The 18537-nt window shown below is 42.7% G+C and overlaps 1 protein-coding gene across 6 annotated transcripts; it reads right to left on the reverse strand.

Moving 5' to 3' along the window:
• Positions 1-1518: 1518 nt before the first annotated feature.
• On the reverse strand, positions 1519-16338 carry LOC142102126 (synaptosomal-associated protein 25-like). 6 transcript variants are annotated; one of them, XM_075186771.1, is made up of 8 exons: positions 16295-16338; positions 12511-12620; positions 11441-11482; positions 8586-8634; positions 6532-6643; positions 5881-6006; positions 5475-5619; positions 1519-4838 (listed from the first exon to the last, which is right to left on the reverse strand). In XM_075186771.1, exons 1-8 carry the CDS (start codon positions 16314-16316, stop codon positions 4770-4772), a joined length of 675 nt encoding a protein of 224 aa, XP_075042872.1. In that variant the 5' UTR covers positions 16317-16338; the 3' UTR covers positions 1519-4769. The 6 variants fall into 6 exon arrangements, 5 of the variants coding, with proteins under 5 accessions (XP_075042872.1, XP_075042871.1, XP_075042873.1 ...); XM_075186770.1 differs by having other exon boundaries at positions 16229-16299; XR_012679213.1 differs by lacking the exon at positions 1519-4838 and adding an exon at positions 5686-5803 and having other exon boundaries at positions 5535-5619; positions 16229-16299.
• Positions 16339-18537: the final 2199 nt, after the last annotated feature.

The raw sequence follows: 18537 nt of genomic DNA on the forward strand, positions 1-18537 counted from the left end.
ACACAGACAGATACACAGAGAGACTAGGGTCAATTTGATAGCAGCCAATTAACCTACTTGTATGTTTTTGGAGTGTGGGAGGAAACCGGAGCACCCGGAGGAAACCCACGCAAACACGGGGAGAACATACAAACTCCACACAGATAAGGTCATGGTTGGGAAGTGAACTCATGACCCCAGTGCTATGAGGCAGAAGTGCTAACCACTAAGCCACCATGCTGCCCTGAATGAATACCCTGTACCTTTGTATATTAAATCTATAAACTTAATAAGTGGCATCCTTAACTCTCTAATGAATCCATTAGCCTGTTAAGAAGAATATAGCTTGACTAAGTTAATCCTTTGAATGCCGGTGTGTGATTTGTTGATACATTTGACTAACAGGCCTAGTGTGTGCTTGCATTTACATTTGTGTAACAGTCTGGAGGTGTTAAGAGTTAACCCTTTGTTTGCTGGTGAGTTTTGCTAGCCTGTGGGTAGCCAGAAGCCATGTGTGCCAGTATATTGGGGTCCTATTTCCCATATTCAATAGGTGGTGGCAAACCTGAAGTGTGAGGGGGTGTGAGAGCGCTGTGTGGGGGACGAGTTAGTAGGTCTATAACCTGTGTGATAGGTAGAGACTGCGGGCTGGAATCATGTGTAACCTCATACAGCAAACACCCAAAGTCATGGCAGCTGGGAGTGTGCTCATGACAGTCCTTGTTTCAAGAGATTGATAATTAGGTTTAGGCTGGGTACACACTACAGTGTTTTCAGCTAATTATCGGGCCAATCACAATAAACAACCGTTCTGCCCGATATCGCATTAGTGTGCACGCTCCAACGATGAACGAGTATCCTTCGAAAGCACATCGTATCGTTTGATTTGATTTTAGAAATGCACTAAAAACCTTGGTAAACAATGTAACGATATTGTTCCAATTCTGCAGTGAGTATGCGCTCACGACCAGCAGTGTAGGTAGATCTCCATAGGGTTTAGAGTCACAATCTTTTCAGCCGATAATTATGACAGATCTGAAGATAAATCTTGTAAAACTTGTAGTGTGTATATATGAATCTGCATTATGATCGTTGACGATATCACACCGGGAGAAATTTTCTGTAGTGTATACCCAGCCTAACTTCATTCCTGACATAACCCATTTCTTCTCCATTATAGGAAATTTAGTAGGTAAACTATATAGATTATAGAAATTTGTACCAGGCAAAGAGGGTAGCCTTGGAGAATCTGGGCTTACCGACAGTAAATCTAATGTATACATCCCAACATTACAGACAGAAAATATTGGGTCAATAATTGACCATGCCCACAATTCATCTGAATACAACCACAGTCCACACAGCTACACCGCATACTACTAAGGCCGTACTCCAAAATTTGGAAGGCCCACCTCTTCTGGGTGCCACAAATCAGGACTGTCCCACGAACATCAGCACGACTGAGGGAATGCTATTACACTTAAAACACATGCACACATACTATGTTACACTGGCTGGAATAAAAGACATGTCTATGTATTTAGGATACCATCGCTTTATTAGGCTAAAATAGGAAAAATACTGCACAAGGTTTACAAATCTGGAACATCACTGCATACCCCCTTTCTCACTGGACACACACAAAACACAAGTACTAAGTTCATAGTTAAATGTGGAACCAATGTGACAGGGCCTCAATTTCAGGAGCGGATCCAGGACAGGTTGAATCAGTGTGGAGACCTCCGGAATGACATTACAATAGGATTATAGTTTGTCCAGGACAATAATAAAGTGATTGGGCAGTTGAGTTTGGAAGGCAGTTGCAATATTACAAAAGTTGCAAATATCTGAATAAAAGCCAAGGGGATCGTTTCATGTGATAGCTATGTGGTTCAGTGACCAAGACGCTCCTTGACACTAGAAAAGTCACCTCTGTCTGGCTCCATCCTGGTTAATTTATTCTGCAACTATTGAGCATTTAAGGAATGTTTATGCAGTTCCGGTGACTGAGCCGTACTTGCAAAGATGTAAGTGATCTATTGCTGTGTTGAGTTCTGGGAGCAGGTTCTCGGGTTGAATCATTTTAGTGATGGAGCTTAAAGGTGTTGTCCACTCCTGGATAACCACTCCTTACTCAAACTTTCCTCCACATACAAGAAATAGAGCAGATCCCCCACTCCTAAATCATGTAGAAGACTATTTTTCATACAAATGGACAAGATACACAATTTAAACCAGTGATGAGCATCAGGCAGCCTTTCTGAGTCTTTACCTGCAGCCCCAGCTCCTTTCTACTTTGTTATTAGATTTGTATGTTTAGAACACTTGTTTAAAATGCCTGCTGATGTTATTACAGATAGGAGTCTCTTTCTCTGATTAAATTTATTGTCTTTTATTTCTGACAATACAGGTAATGTGTGGCTCTTTTAAAGGCCGCATCATGTGGCCCCTGAAGTGTATCCCGTTGCTTATCATTGTTTTAAACAATCCATAGCTTTGTTACAGAGCTCTGTTGAGCACTGAGAATGGTCTGAGCCATCCAGAGCTAAAAGCCACGTTGAGAGCCACCTCTCCTATTCAGGTCATAGCCATAGGAAATCCTGCTACATGTGGAGAGCAGGAATGATTACAGAGGGGTTGCCCAGAGTGGAGCTTCAACATTTTTCATGGGAGTCCAACAAGATCTAATTACACCTCTGGTTCATGGAACATTATAGTGGACAATGCAGAATAAAATATTGTTAGTCCCATTTCTGATAAATCATTTGTGTGCAAAGCTCATCACGTATAAGCATGTATTCTACAATTTGTTGCTACAGTGTTCCAACAAAGGCTGTGGGGCAGAACAATTGCTAGCATCGCTGAATCATAGCACTGGGGTTATGAGCTCAATTCCGACCAGGGCCCTATCCGTGTCAACATGGGTATCCTCTGAGCGTTCCATTTATGCAAGTTAATTCATAGCGGGCGGGGCATCAACAACCACCCAGCGGGTTGCATGATAAGAGTAGGGAGGAAAGTAACAATGGGTCGTTACAGCCTTTTGGGGGGACACTGGTGGATCTGGCATTTGGTGCACGCAAGGTAAATAGAATTCCATTTTAACTTTAAAGTCCTGTTATTAAACAAATGCCTTTAAGGAAAGTAGATGGTCTGAAGAGTGTCCTAGTACTAAAACGTCACCTGCGGTAAAGCATTATATAGAGGATAAGATATAATATTATTTATAAAGTGCAGACATATTAAACAGTACTGCATAGTGAGGGGATCATGATGCAAATTACAATGACATGAAACAGAAGGTAACAATGGCCTTGCCCAATAGAACTTACAGTCTAAGAGGTGTGAGGAACAACTGATACATAAGGTAGTGGGAGGACAAATGTTGCTGCTGGTGGAGAAAATGTGTCTGGCTATTATTAGCAGAAGCTATATTAGTTACAAATATTAAAGCAGCCATTGGCAACTGGTATTTCTGTAGTGTGGTTTGATTGTAATAAGGGGAGACAGTGGAAGATAGAGAGAAGAAAGATGAACAGGTCACTGTAGAAATCCTAAGACAGGCAGCTGCTGGAAACAATTACTGTCCTTCACCCAATTCCGCTTCTAGTTCTGAAAAACACCTTCACTTTGGGCTGCTAAGCTCTTGTAGTTACCTGCCACCATGGAGCAGCTGTGTGGCCATTAATTTGCTTTGGCATTATGCTCATTGCAGAGCATGGACACTTGATCCCCAAGTCCACAGAAGGTGTGGCGGCAGTTGTTTCAACCTAGGAGGCTGCAGAGTTCACCATAGGAAAATCAGAGATGGGACCAAAATTGACAGGTGAACTCACTAGGTTCAGCAGCTGAATCTAGAGGGTATTACTGCGATGTCAACCCTGTCCTTGGTGTGAGGATACTCCTCTGTATTAATCTGTAATTTCCCACTCCCTTCACAAACGTTTAAATGTTTTATATATGTGAGATGATTATGTGGGAGGTAGGACACAGAGCTATTCTAAAGTGCAGCCACCTCTACCTGCCATCCGCATCCCAATTTATAATATTGGTATTTAGAATTTGTAATTTTGTGTACAGAATATACCTGTGCGTAATGGAGGGAAGAAATATAGAGTGAACACTGTATGTTGAAAACAATGCACTAAGTAAATTGTAAGATTCAAGTATATAAAGTATTTTGATGCTACCAACCACCATCAATTAGTCTCCAACCTCAGGGGGGTTTTCACATGTCTTGCTTTATCACATCCAATTATGAGATGGAGATGTTGTTGTGTAGATTAGATTTTGATTCCGGAAGCTCCTGAACCTCTCTGAGCACTCATTGGGGAAAATAGTTGACTAATAAACCTGCCACGTAAACAGCACTTCCCAGAAGTTACTTCTCTTGAATAGAAGTGGCCTATTTTTTAATTATTAAGAAAATAAAGCAAAGAGCAATGGTGGACGTTGTTGGCATATAGTTACCAAATACTTCACCCCACTGCTCAGGCTGGAGAGGCAATTGCAGGTCACTTAGGGCACAAGTAAAGGGTTTGTTAATTTTATACAGAAGAGCAACGGAGCAGTTATACTTAATACAATACGAAGGCGTACACAACCGTTGGGTAGATAGTTTCTGCTCCGCTTCATCTCATGAGTAGAGGGATAACTGCATTCCAAACATTGTTCCTCAAGATATTTGGATAGGAAAAGCTGTATGGATAGGAGATATCACAGGGGGGTTTCCACAATACCAACCGGAGGGGTCTGAGCCATAAGTACAAGCTGTCTACTAGGGGAAGGTCTTACACATTCTTAAGAATCTTTTTGGCTTTATTATTCGCTTCTTGTATTCGATCTTCATTCACTACAACCTGGAACAGATAAGAACATGTTGTCTGTTTGTTTTTCAGTTTGGAAAGGAACCTCAGAAACAAACGTTGCCTGTTTAATGGCAAACATTTTTGTTAAAAACATTTTTTGGCGACCACAACTCCATATAAAATGATACTGTACTGTACTGTGGTCATTGGGGACACTGTTGAATTGAAGTCTACATCTGGTATTTAATTTATGTCAGACAGGCAATATTCCTTGTAGTTCCCATATATGTATTATAATATCCAGGGGTGAGTCTAGTTGTACTGCTGCCTGAGTGGGCAACTGAAATTGTGTCTCTCTCTTCTCTTATACAAAAATACCATAAAATATGTATATATGGTATATGGGTTGTATGCATGATAAAACAAATATCATTTTAACATGTTATTAGATCTATTAGCAAGGTCAATGCAATAAACTTAGATTTTCGCAAAACAAGAAAATTGGCATTTTTTAAAATTCCCCTAATGTTGCTGCCCCACCAGAGCTTGCTCCCTAAGACAGCTGCCTCTGGTTGCCCCAGAGCAAACCCTGATTATGTTCTACTTATACTGTGTCTTCTTCTCAAGCTGTGTGGTCAGATTGCTCTTTTATCTCGCCCAGGCTTGTGTCTCGTCTTCCTTACTCACCTTCTCCATTATTTTGTCCACCTGTTTGTTCTGGATATCAATTTCATTCCCAACATCCAGAGCCATACTGCGGAGATTGCCAAGAATGCTCCCGACTTGATTTAGATTTTCCTCCATTTCATCTTCACGGGAATCCTTAGTGACCCTACAGGAAAAGGCCATCAATGTTGTTGGGATGCGGAGTTTGTACAAAAGATTATGTCCCACTAACCGTGGCATGCATGATGGGGTCTTGGATGGATAAAGGAAGCAGGCGGTGGATGAATAAGGTGGTGGCAGCAAGTTATGGATGAAAGTGGTAGTGGCTGTAGCATAAGATCACTCTAGCACTGCAGGAATAAAGAGAAGTTGAATGGGACTGCCTGGATGGATATAAGAAGTAAAGATTGGTGTTGGAATATTATACCTTCGGATGTATCTTCCACTCATCCTCATTCGCTCTCTTTCATCAGCAATATGAGAAGGCTGAGCGGAGATAACCTCATCATTAGATTTACCCCATGCTGCTCTGTAAGTTGAACTGTTGACAAGTCTGAGAAAGGAGTGTGCACAAAAAAGTGGAAGGGTGAAAGGATGGAGAAAACAGGGTCATGGAGTGGGGGGAGAATTAGTTATAAAGACACGTATATAAGAGTAATAAGCAAGGTGAAACAAACAGAAAAATATAATTTTGTCATCGTTAAGGAAACATGGCTGATTGATTGAGAAGATGACAATGGGACAGATTTGTGCCTTTACCGGGCATCTGGAAAAGAATAAAACAGCCATCAAGTCATGTTTTACTTTTTCTAATTACACTAGTACTAAATACGGATACTTGACATTCAGACAGGAGGCTGAATGGAACCCTTAGATAACCAGAGGTTTTTTGGATTTCAAGAGTAATGTAACGAACGGTGTGATAAGAGGTACAGGAACTGTTACCCTCTACTACTGGACTAAGCACAGCAGACACCTACAGGCATCAATTATGGGAAACATGTTTCAGAGCCGATTAGTAAGGGACACCATGGCGCAATATAAACCAGCAGTAAGTATCAGGCGTGAGAGCAGTTACCGGTCACAGGAACACAGTCCACAGCATTTCCCCATATCAGTTAGGTTTTTCTCTGCTTCCCTCATATCCTGATTGATTTGGTTCAGACCCTTGTCAACTCGCTCCAGCTGTTCTACAAGTATAGCATTAGAGAGGTTAATAGAGACAGACACACTCAGTAATGGTTCTGATAATATGTTACACAAAAGCTTATAGTTGTTTGCTTCTACAACAATGCTAATTGCATACAAATAACTACAAAGGAATGGAATGTATATACAATTAGTGCAGATACTATATAGTGTAATTTATTTTCCCACCACTAGAGGTCACTGAAAGATAACATATACTGCCAGACTGCTATGTCAAAAATTAAAGAGCCAGTAAAACCACAATTGACATTAATATTAGACATAAGCAACAGTTCCGAAACTGTCCCACTGAATAATTGCTTCATACCACATATGGCTGCGGAATTTTGCATGTCTCAATGGCTAAATATTGCCTTAAGTGTTCCGCACAGAATTTCCTCTAGTATTTTTATTCTGTGAGCCGATACTGCACTAAAGATATTCATCACGCTCTCTTTCACTCCATTGCAGATTCATTCCATGTAAGCAGAGTTTAAATAAACTGGCAGAAATGAATTGGTTCATTCACACACAGTGATGTCACAGACATTGTATAGGACACAGATGTAGACAAAGGGAGGGGCTTCTCTTGTGTGTAACGGAGCTTGGAGGTAATGCTTGACTATCTAACAGAGCTGCAGCAGAATATCAGGGACAGGGGTTGGGTATATGCCCCCGGAGCGGGTCCCATAGTGGGCTGGGCCACCTGCATTTTTTATCTTTAAAATGTTCCTAGTAGGCTGCTGAGCAGAGTATTGCCCCCATGGCTAATATTTGCCAGCTAGCCCCTGGTCAGGTTAACACTGAACTATGCATTATACCTATGAGAAGCGCAAAAAGTTTGCATCTGATGTTGGAAATTGCTGGGTGGAAGAAAAGTCTCTTGCTGAACATGGGCCAGGTGCACTTCTGCACTTTGTATTGTGCTCACAGGCAAAAATGATGTGTTCCCAATTTACCAGGGGGCTGCAAGCCCCCCCCCAAACAACAAACACTAAATTATTTATGTCCTCTGAGTTGGTGGATTAGTGCCACCCATACGGCATATTTAATGAGAAAACTCATTTCTACAAATGCAATAAAAACTTAAAATAGAGACACATAATAAATGCAGGCAATTAATTTAAAGGGACACTAGTCCTATCTTTTTTTTAAAGCTTCCCCATATGACTTTGCTAATGGAGTTATAAAGAAATATATTTACATAACATTTGTACAGAGAGGCTGTTCCCCTACCAGTACCTGCTACATCTAATCAGCCCTTTTAAATCACCATTGTTCTTGTTATATTTCCAGATAAAAAACTCCCTCCTACTCCACGTGTTTCAATGTTTAAGGAACCTAAGATACTTTGAGTTCCAACCACAGAATAATGCATTGATAGCAATATTTGTTTTATAATAAATATCGTATGTCGATTACATGAAGATTTGCCTGTATTTGAACTACGGTATGTACATCCACAATATCTCCTGGCATATGTGGATATTTTTGCAGTTACCATAAACTGATGGTGAACACATTTCCTATTCTTATGATGTATTGTTCACCATTAACTACATCACTATTATTGGCTTCCATCTTCTTCCTTTTAATTTTCTTTCTTCCTATTGCGATCCACCTACACTTGAAGAAATAAATTTCAGCCAACCGACTTGCTTACGTTGATTACAGAAGTGTAGTCACGATTTGCCATCTTTAATGCGGATTATCAGAGGTCCTCGACTTATCTTCTACAAGGGGCCCCTTTGCGTTTTACCCTGACCTTACGTGTAACTAGTAAGGAGCGGATATTCTGTACAGCAGAGAGGGCCAATACGCAGCAGAGGTAAGTGGATGTACACTAGCATATGAGGCAGGTGGGGCTGGGGCCTTATTGTAACTGAGTATGACCTTCTGTGTTACGATGTGCTGTTCTCAATATCCAACGTAATCCAGTCTTACCTCCCTGTTCATCCAGCATGACCAGTGTCCTGATTCCAGCATCTTTGCTCTGTCAGGAAGTGGAAACATGGTCAAAATTAGATAAAGATAAATAATATGTACTGCATATACTATAATCAAAATATTAATCACCACTTAAAAGCCCATCCTATGTCTCTGATAGAGCACTATTATCACAGCATAATGTGCGCAGTCCTGAATTAGAGACCATATTGGTGTAACAGTGGCATCTGGTAATGTGACTATGGACATCTGACTGTTGTGTGGGCTTGTGTGTCATTGTAATGCAGTAATAGACTGCATATGAGTGAATATCTTAGGACATCCTACCCCCAAAACAGTCTCTCTTCTTCCATGGGATAGTTCCAAGTTCTGGCTGGAAAAGGGGAGGGACCGACTGATCAGAGGCGTGGTCACTGTAATGGTGACATGATTAAGGGAATTGAGTCATGGCTAGTCAGATTACGGGGCGTGGTAGGAATGGAGGTGGGATCATTCAAAGGTTTCTACACAGAAAGTAAAACAATTAACTATGTGCTGCCCATGGCCATTGCTTAGTTCAATGTCAATATGTATTCAGTGGTGTTCAAACACTGAAGCCTAATGACACTGTAAATAATCCATGCACCTCATTTTGTGTAAGCAAACTGCAGCTTGAAGTAAATATACATTCCCAATCAAATCAGATGGCCTGGTAAGCTTACTCTAGGACAGGGGTGGCCAACCAGTCCGAGCCTAAGGGCCAAAAAATACTCATAAATGCGGCAAAAAGCCAACTTTACCTTTTATATACATGTGCATATGTAAGAAGGTGGAAAAAGGGGGGGGGGGGGGGGTGAGCGTCCAAATCGCCACAGGGGAAAGTGCCTGGCCCACAAGAGCAGGGGCCCTCGTTATGCTGTAAGGGAAAGGGGAAAATATGGGAGGGGCAGTTCCGCAAGGTGAGTGCACCACGGGAACAGCCCTCGCCGGGCTTTACCCACAGAAGCGAGTCTACGACAGCGACTCCCAATATCCCTGCTACTCCAGGGGTTCTCAATCGTGGGGGTCTTCCGAAGACCTCGTCTCACAACCAATGCTTGTAAAACAAGGGAGACTAAGCCACACAGAACAATCCCTTACCCAGCAGCCCAGGTACTCACCCAATCCTGAGGGACCACTTTGAGGTGCACCGTACCTTTCTTCTCCTCGAACGGAATCCTCCCACTCACACGTCCTCGGCCGCCCGGGTCCACTGGAACTCAGCAGCTCCACAGGCCACCGCCCGTGGCCCGAGCCCCGGCTGTTAAGCCCGCCTTGTCTTTGGACTCAGGACTTTGGGTGCCCTTTCAGACAGGTAGAGGGGCTTTGTAAGCCACTTTCAGTAACTTATCCACTTAACTATCAAGGGACCAAGTGTCTCCTACGCTACCCAGGTACTTAGCGTCCTGCTAAACCAGGGCCTATCACCTACTACCAACTATAAGGGCCTATTGCCCTGCTAACCACCAGGACCTACTGTCCCTCTAATCACCCAATGTCCTTTTCACAACTACAGGGCTTCCACCATGCTACTCTGTCAGGAGCCAAGCGCCCCACTAACTTAGAGGCCTGCGCCTCTCTACACAGAAGGGCCTCGTGCAGTGGAGGAGGATTTAAAGGGTACTTACAGTCTCTCCACAGTAGCTCACGCTGCTTCTGTATCCACAATCACTGTGGAGCGAATTGTTGAAGCGGGAATAAAAAATAAAAAAAAGTCATAAATAGCCAACATGCCCCACAGACCTCACCACGTGCCCCTTACATACACATCAGCTCCCCCCACACATGGCCCAATCAGCCTCACTACATCATCATCATTTATTTATACAGCGCCACTAATTCCGCAGCGCTGTACAGAGAACTCACTCACATCTTTCCCTGTCCTATTGGGGTTTACAGTCTAAATTCCCTAACATACACACACAAACAGACACAGACAGACAAACTAGGTCAATTTGTTAGCAGCCAATAAACCTACCAGTATGTTTCTGGAGTGTGGGAGGAAACCGGAGCACCCAGAGGAAACCCACGCAAACACGGGGAGAACATACAAACTCTTCACAGATAAGGCCATGGTCAGGAATTTAACTCATGACCCCAGTGCTGTAAGGCAGAAGTGCAAACTACTACGCCACCGTGCTGCCCACCACATGCCCCATAGAGGCCAATCAGCCTCACCACATGCCCCATAGAAGCCAATCAGCCTCACCACATGCCCCATAGAGGCCAATCAGCCTCACCACATGCCCCATAGAGGCCAATCAGCCTCACCACATGCCCCATACACACCAGTCTAACCTTCACACATTCCAACAGATATCCACATTCACCTTACTTACCTGTCACACAGAAGCTGGAGCCGCCCAGATGAAGGAGGGAGAGCAGACTGCACACTCTCCTCCTCCTTCCCTGATTGGATACCAGTAATAATGTGACATCCCTGCGTTATGCAGAGGAGGTCACATGACGCAGGCTGCTGTCAGAAGTGTTGAGGTTTCTGGCCAGCTGGGCGAGTCTCTGTGGCTGTCAGTAGTGCTCCGGTGCCGACAGAGCATCACAATGCTGCCCAGGTCCCTTAATTTCAAAGTCAAAGAGCCGCGGGTTGGCCACCCCAGCTCTAGGAGTACTGTCCTATTGGTGCATGTGGAGATTTCAGTTTCTCTTGGAAAAGCACCAATATGCAAGTTGCCAGCCGATCCCAATACAAATATATAGAACACGTCTATTCTCTCCATGCAACTGAGAATAATAGAATGTTTATAGGTAAATACAGTGAATACAAACTGAACCGGAGTAGTGAGGTGTTACTGAGGATTCGGTCTGTCATGTCTCACCTCTTCCACCAATTGCACCATACGTCGGGTAATGTTCAGAGACTGCAAGACAACAGTCCCAGGGTTACAATACGGTATACAATGTGTGGAGCCAATTCATCCATCTATGCAGCAAACACAAACTCAGTTTCCACTTCACCCAATCCCCACCCCGCTGTGACTTTCAGCTGTTGTGGGACCAAAAGTCCCAGCATGTCCTGGCAGCCTCTGAGGCTTGGAAGGCATGCAGAGACCTCTACCTCCTCATTACCAGTAGTCCAGAGTCACAGGTTTAACCTGCTATAACTAACTCATCATCAACAGAACAAACACAGTAACAAATCAATACTGGGTAACACAGACAGAGGTAAGAGGGCCTAGTTCGCAAACTTACAATCTATGGGACAATGGGAGTTGATGTATGAGGTCATATGCTAAATATTGCATACTGGTCCAGGCAGAGTGCACAAGTAAAAGATAGTGCCTAGTGGGCTACATAACTAATCACAGTAATGTTGGTAAACGGGTTGTTGTCTTGTGTGAACTGTGTATAAGGTGGTAATAGGATAGCCTAGGGAGGATCATTGAGGAATATTATAAGCTTCTCTGAAGAGGTGAGTTTTCAGAGAACGCTTGAAAGTTTGAAGACTAGAGGAAAGTCTTATTGTGCGAACTGTACAAATTGGGTGCACCCCAAAAAAAGGAATGGATCAATGAGCGTGGATAAGAGAGACAGATCTTGTGCAGAACGGAGGTGTCAAGTTGGGAGATCGTTAGAGAAGAGATGTTGTTGGTGCAGTTGTCTATGACCTGATTCATATTTTTCAGAATACAATAAAAGTACAGATAAAGAGGACACTCGAAGCTCAGACCTAATGTAAAGAAATCAAATTTTAGGACTCCTGGAATTGGAGCAATTTAACAGCAAATATATTTGGACAAAATAAAAAAAGTAATATAAACCTACTTAGGATATCCATGGCCATTAGATTCTATCCTGACTCCTGATAATAAATCATTATAAAGAGAATAGACGCTTTCTTTCTCCTTCCTTGTCCCAACGCCCCCTCCCAGTCCTGCATCTCACTCACCTCATCCGTCACCTGGTCCAGACATCGTTTCAGCTGTAAGTCTTTACTGAATTTTCCTTTATTCTCCATCGTATACTGTATGGCTTGGAGTGCAGGAGGGACGATAGTGACTGAGAAAGAGAATATAGAAGTGTATAAATATGGGGGTAGAACATTTCTGGAAGTCCTAGTGAAGAACAAGCAAAATTAAACTCTGAGAACTTACACTGGGTGAAATAATGACGTCATGCACAAGAACACGGGTACCCAGGGAAGGGTTTGTGTGTAACATGTGTGGACAGAGTAACATGTTGCTGAGATTGAAAAGTAATCTAGAGAGACTGTAACAAGATCTCTCGGTGTAGTGAGCAATAGAAGAGTGCGCTGTCACATGATAGATGATCTAGATATGATATAGAGCACACGTTATTGGAAAGAGACAGAAGGGAGTCAGGAATCTAGATGCTTCACAGGAATTGGGAAATTAAAGACTGGGAGCAGCACGGAATTGGGGGAATAAACTGAAGAAACAGCTCGGGAATGGGAAGATAGGGAAAGGGAGAAGCGGAGTTATGTGAAAATAAGAGGCAGAAAAAAAAACCAAAGAAATAGGAAACTACAGCAATTGTGAGGTAGGATGACAGGTACCGTGACAGTAATGAGGAGAAACGGTACAAAAACAGGGAGTAGCACAGGACTGTGGAGATAGGGGGAGAGGTAGCGGTATAGAGATCGTGAGAGAGGAGGACAGGGTACACCACAGTAATTATGGGATATAGTAGAAGAAAGACGTAGCACTGGAATGGGGAGATAGGAGGACAGGGAACACCACATGAATTTGGATATATAAAGACAAGTAGCAACACAGAAAGAGGGAGAAGGAGCAGCACATAAATGTAGATCTATATAGACACTGAGTAGCACATGAATGGGAAGAGAGATCAGCACATACATGTGGATGCAGGTGGATAGGGTGCAGCACAGGAACAGGACGAGGGAGACACATGAATGGGATACACAAGGATAGGGAGCAATAGAGGAATGGGGATACACAAGGATAGGGAGCAATGTAGGAATGGGAATACACAAAGATAGGGAGCAATAGAGAAATGGGGATACACAAAGATAGGGAGCAATAGAGTAATGGGGATACACAAGGATAGGGAGCAATAGAGAAATGGAGATACACAAGGATAGGGAGCAATAGAGAAATGGGAATACACAAGGATAGGGAGCAATAGAGGAATGGGGATACACAAGGATAGGGAGCAATAGAGAACTGGGGATACACAAGGATAGGGAGCAATAGAGAAATGGGGATACACAAGGATAGGGAGCAATAGAGAAATGGGGATACACAAGGATAGGGAGCAATAGAGAAATGGGGATACACAAGGATAGGGAGCAATAGAGAAATGGGGATACACAAGGATAGGGAGCAATAGAGAAATGGGGATACACAAGGATAGGGAGCAATAGAGAAATGGGGATACACAAGGATAGGGAGCAATAGAGAAATGGGGATACACAAGGATAGGGAGCAATAGAGAAATGGGGATACACAAGGATAGGGAGCAATAGAGGAATGGGGATACACAAGGATAGGGAGCAATAGAGGAATGGGGATACACAAGGATAGGGAGCAATAGAGAAATGGGGATACACAAGGATAGGGAGCAATAGAGAAATGGGGATACACAAGGATAGGGAGCAATAGAGGAATGGGGATACACAAGGATAGGGAGCAATAGAGAAATGGGGATACACAAGGATAGGGAGCAATAGAGAAATGGGGATACACAAGGATAGGGAGCAATAGAGGAATGGGGATACACAAGGATAGGGAGCAATTTAGGAATGGGGATACATAAGGATAGGGAGCAATAGAGAAATGGGGATACACAAGGATAGGGAGCAATAGAGAAATGGGGATACACAAGGATAGGGAGCAATAGAGAAATTGGGATACACAAGGATAGGGAGCAATGTAGGAATGGGAATACACAAAGATAGGGAGCAATAGAGAAATGGGGATACACAAAGATAGGGAGCAATAGAGAAATGGGGATACACAAAGATAGGGAGCAATAGAGAAATGGGGATACACAAGGATAGGGAGCAATAGAGGAATGGGGATACACAAGGATAGGGAGCAATAGAGGAATGGGGATACACAAGGATAGGGAGCAATTTAGGAGTGGGGATATATAAGGATAGGGAGCAATAGAGAACTGGGGATACACAAGGATAGGGAGCAATAGAGAACTGGGGTTACACAAGGATAGGGAGCAATAGAGGAATGGGGATACACAAGGATAGGGAGCAATAGAGAAATGAGGATACACAAAGATAGGGAGCAATAGAGTAATGGGGATACACAAGGATAGGGAGCAATAGAGGAATGGAGATACACAAGGATAGGGAGCAATAGAGAAATGTGGATACACAAGGATAGGGAGCAATAGAGGAGTGGGGATACACAAGGATAGGGAGCAATAGAGAAATGGGGATACACAAGGATAGGGAGCAATAGAGAAATGGGGATACACAAGGATAGGGAGCAATAGAGAAATGGGGATACACAAGGATAGGGAGCAATAGAGAAATGGGGATACACAAGGATAGGGAGCAATAGAGAAATGGGGATACACAAGGATAGGGAGCAATAGAGAAATGGGGATACACAAGGATAGGGAGCAATAGAGAAATGGGGATACACAAGGATAGGGAGCAATAGAGAAATTGGGATACACAAGGATAGGGAGCAATGTAGGAATGGGAATACACAAAGATAGGGAGCAATAGAGAAATGGGGATACACAAAGATAGGGAGCAATAGAGAAATGGGGATACACAAGGATAGGGAGCAATAGAGAAATGGAGATACACAAGGATAGGGAGCAATGTAGAAATGGGAATACACAAGGATAGGGAGCAATAGAGGAATGGGGATACACAAGGATAGGGAGCAATAGAGGAATGGGGATACACAAGGATAGGGAGCAATAGAGGAATGGGGATACACAAGGATAGGGAGTAATAGAGGAATGGGGATATATAAGGATAGGGAGCAATAGGGAACTGGGGATACACAAGGATAGGGAGCAATAGAGAAATGGGGGATACACAAGGTTAGGGAGCAATAAAGGAATGGGAATACACAAGGATAGGGAGCAATAGAGAAATGGGGATACACAAAGATAGGGAGCAATGTGGTAATGGGGATATATAAGGATAGGGAGTAGAACAGGGATGGGGATATATAAGGATAGGGAGCACTGTAGGAATGGGGATACACAAGGATAGGGAGCACTGTAGGAATGGGGATACACAAGGATAGGGAGCAATGTGGTAATGGGAATATATAAGGATAGGGAGTAGAACAGGGATGGGGATATATAAGGATAGGGAGCACTGTAGGAATGGGGATACACAAGGATAGGGAGCAATGTGTTAATGGGGATATATAAGTATAGGGAGTAGAACAGGGATTTAGATATATAGAGGGCAGCACAGTATTAGGGACAAGGAGGGCACAGAAGTGAAAGTAACACAAATCAGGGATGAGTAAAAGGAGACATTGGGGAAGTTACTTGGTTCGGAAGAATAAAACTATTTAGGACATAAACTTATATACACGTTACGAGATTATCACTCGCAGACACTTATACTTCGGAGATACTGATCACTATCATGACTGACACAGAGAACAAACATCCACGGCGGCGCTAGACCTCACATTGCAGACAGGTACCATGTCGTGACAGGCTCTCTGATATCGCGACAGAGACGACAGACATCCTACCTGTACGTCCAGCACGAACCATCTGACCGAGAGCAGCTGGCAGTTTCCCGGCAGATCGTGGGTCCGCCTCAAATACACTGTGATTGGCTGTCACCGAAGAACTGCCAGCCAATAGCTGTCCACACTCATTGAGCCGTCGGCTGCCATAGCAACGTCTGGTAACATCACCATGGAAACAGCATCCTCCTCAGAGGGCGGGAAATGTCAGTGACATAGAGGAGTGGGATTATATTTAGAAGGAAATGATCATAATTAGCATTGTACATAAGTATCTGTGCACTCTGCAATGTTCCCCATAGATATCATTTTACATAAAAAAATTATATTTCTTCTGTTCTCATTTCATCCCCTTCCAGTGAGTTTCCATGGAGCTCAGTGCCAGACTGTGATTAGTAATTAGTGGTACAGTGGATGTCATTAGTAAAGCAGCTGTTGAGGGTGGGTTTGGTTTTTCCCTTTTTTTATATTGCCCAAATGCACAGCATTACTTTGCTGTATATGGTGGATTTAATTCTCAACTACTGTTATTATTCTGTATGTGCAACAACTGCTCAGTCTCACTTAGTTGCTGTATACTGGATGTAAAGCTCAGCGTGATACCGCGAACCGGAACCCTAATTGAATATGCCCTTTAGTATCTGTTCTGATGTATTTTTGGGAAGCTAAACAGAGTCACTTCTCTTTTTCCAAAAGCACTAATTTTATTTATATATATATATATATATATATATATATATATATATATATGTGTGTGTGTGTGCACACATACTTTTTTTTTGTTGCTTAATACATAAAGTACATAATAAAGTACTAAATACATGCAATTAGGTCAGTGAAACTCCTACAGGATTATCACAAAGGAAACCTTTTTAGCAGGATTAGCAGCAGCATGCAGCACACAACACCAGGAGGCTCCAGTCAATCAGATGTGTCAGGCGTGGCACAAAGGAATCAGTTGGGCCCCTGGAGGATTAGGGCATTGCTAAAGGGGGAAGTTACAGACCATTGGTCTTAGTGCAATGAGGCATTGGGAGGATTCCCTTTTGCTGAAAAGAACTTCTAGCAGCTGTATGTTGAACTGCTTTATTGTCAGACACAATTGAACCATTACTGGACAATGTTGAAAGTCACTGTTTCACCTGTTGACACATTTTATATATATTTAGGATTGGAAATGGAGCACACTATATATATATCCATCCACTTGGTTCAGCGCCTTAATCTGTACCAAATCACTGGTTATAATTGGTAATTTTGTTACTGCCAGTAGCCAAGAATGGTTAAAACCAAAATATTAAATTAAGCTCTAAAAAATAAAGAAAATAAAAGGTCCCTTCCTGATTCAGTAACCAAGGGGTATATTTACTAAACTGCGGGTTTAATAAAGTGGAGATGTTGCCTATAGCAACCAATCAGATTCTAGCTGTCAGTTTATAGAATGTAATAAATAAATAACTAGAATCTAATTGGTTGCTATAGGCAACATCTCCACTTTTTTAAACCCGTAGTTTAGTAAAATATACCCCCAAGTCTCAAGTAAGACCCTGTTGGCATGTAATTGTCAAGCTAATTGGTCAGAAAACATTATCAATATAAATCAGTGTTCCTTTTCAACAACATAGCTGAGTGAAATAATCATTCTCTGTGAGATAGGGTAAGCGGTCATTTCTGTACCACCTCTTTGGGAGACGCAGCCGCTGGCCACCGGGAACAGGCGTTTTGTCTTCGTTTCCAGCAGCAAGAATGATGCTAGAGAAAATACACACCTACTCCAAGCTGACGGATAGCCATCAGCGTGCCTGTGTAGCAGAAAAGCGACAACCTTCTCTAGCACCTGGAGAGGAAGGAGGCTCAGTTAAATAAAGATAAATAGTGAAGGACAGTTAAATGTCACTTTTTGGTAACTATGATTTCTACAATGACTGGTTTAGGTCGCAAGCCTTCACATTGCCCACACAACCAGTAACTGTACAGTAATGCCAGTCACCAATTGCAGCTTTATTATTGCTAGCTGATAATACTGCTGCTTCACAATTTCCACACGCAGTTTCCCCACCAGCACTTATTGTTCCGGTACCTGATGTATCATGTGTTCCCTACACCTCTAAGACTGTAATGGGCAGGGCCTTCTTTACTCCTGTTTTAGGTCACTGTATGTAATTTATGTCATGAGCCTCTCAGTGTACAACGCTACGTAATATAGAGATCAGAGCTTCATAATTAAAAGATCACAAGTCATACAC

The sequence above is a fragment of the Mixophyes fleayi genome, chromosome 9 (assembly GCF_038048845.1).
Source record: "Mixophyes fleayi isolate aMixFle1 chromosome 9, aMixFle1.hap1, whole genome shotgun sequence".
Taxonomy (NCBI): Eukaryota; Metazoa; Chordata; class Amphibia; order Anura; family Limnodynastidae; genus Mixophyes; species Mixophyes fleayi.

Excerpts from the sequence above, each read along its gene's own strand:
- LOC142102126 (XM_075186770.1), bottom strand. The coding sequence starts at position 16,289 with ATGTCTGTCGTCTCTGTCGCGATATCAGAGAGCCTGTCACGACATGGT. Across the intron at positions 8,635-11,440 it reads TGGTGCAATTGGTGGAAGAG|AGCAAAGATGCTGGAATCAG; the intron begins GTGAGACATGAC and ends ACTTCCTGACAG. Across the intron at positions 6,644-8,585 it reads CATGCTGGATGAACAGGGAG|AACAGCTGGAGCGAGTTGAC; the intron begins GTAAGACTGGAT and ends CTATACTTGTAG.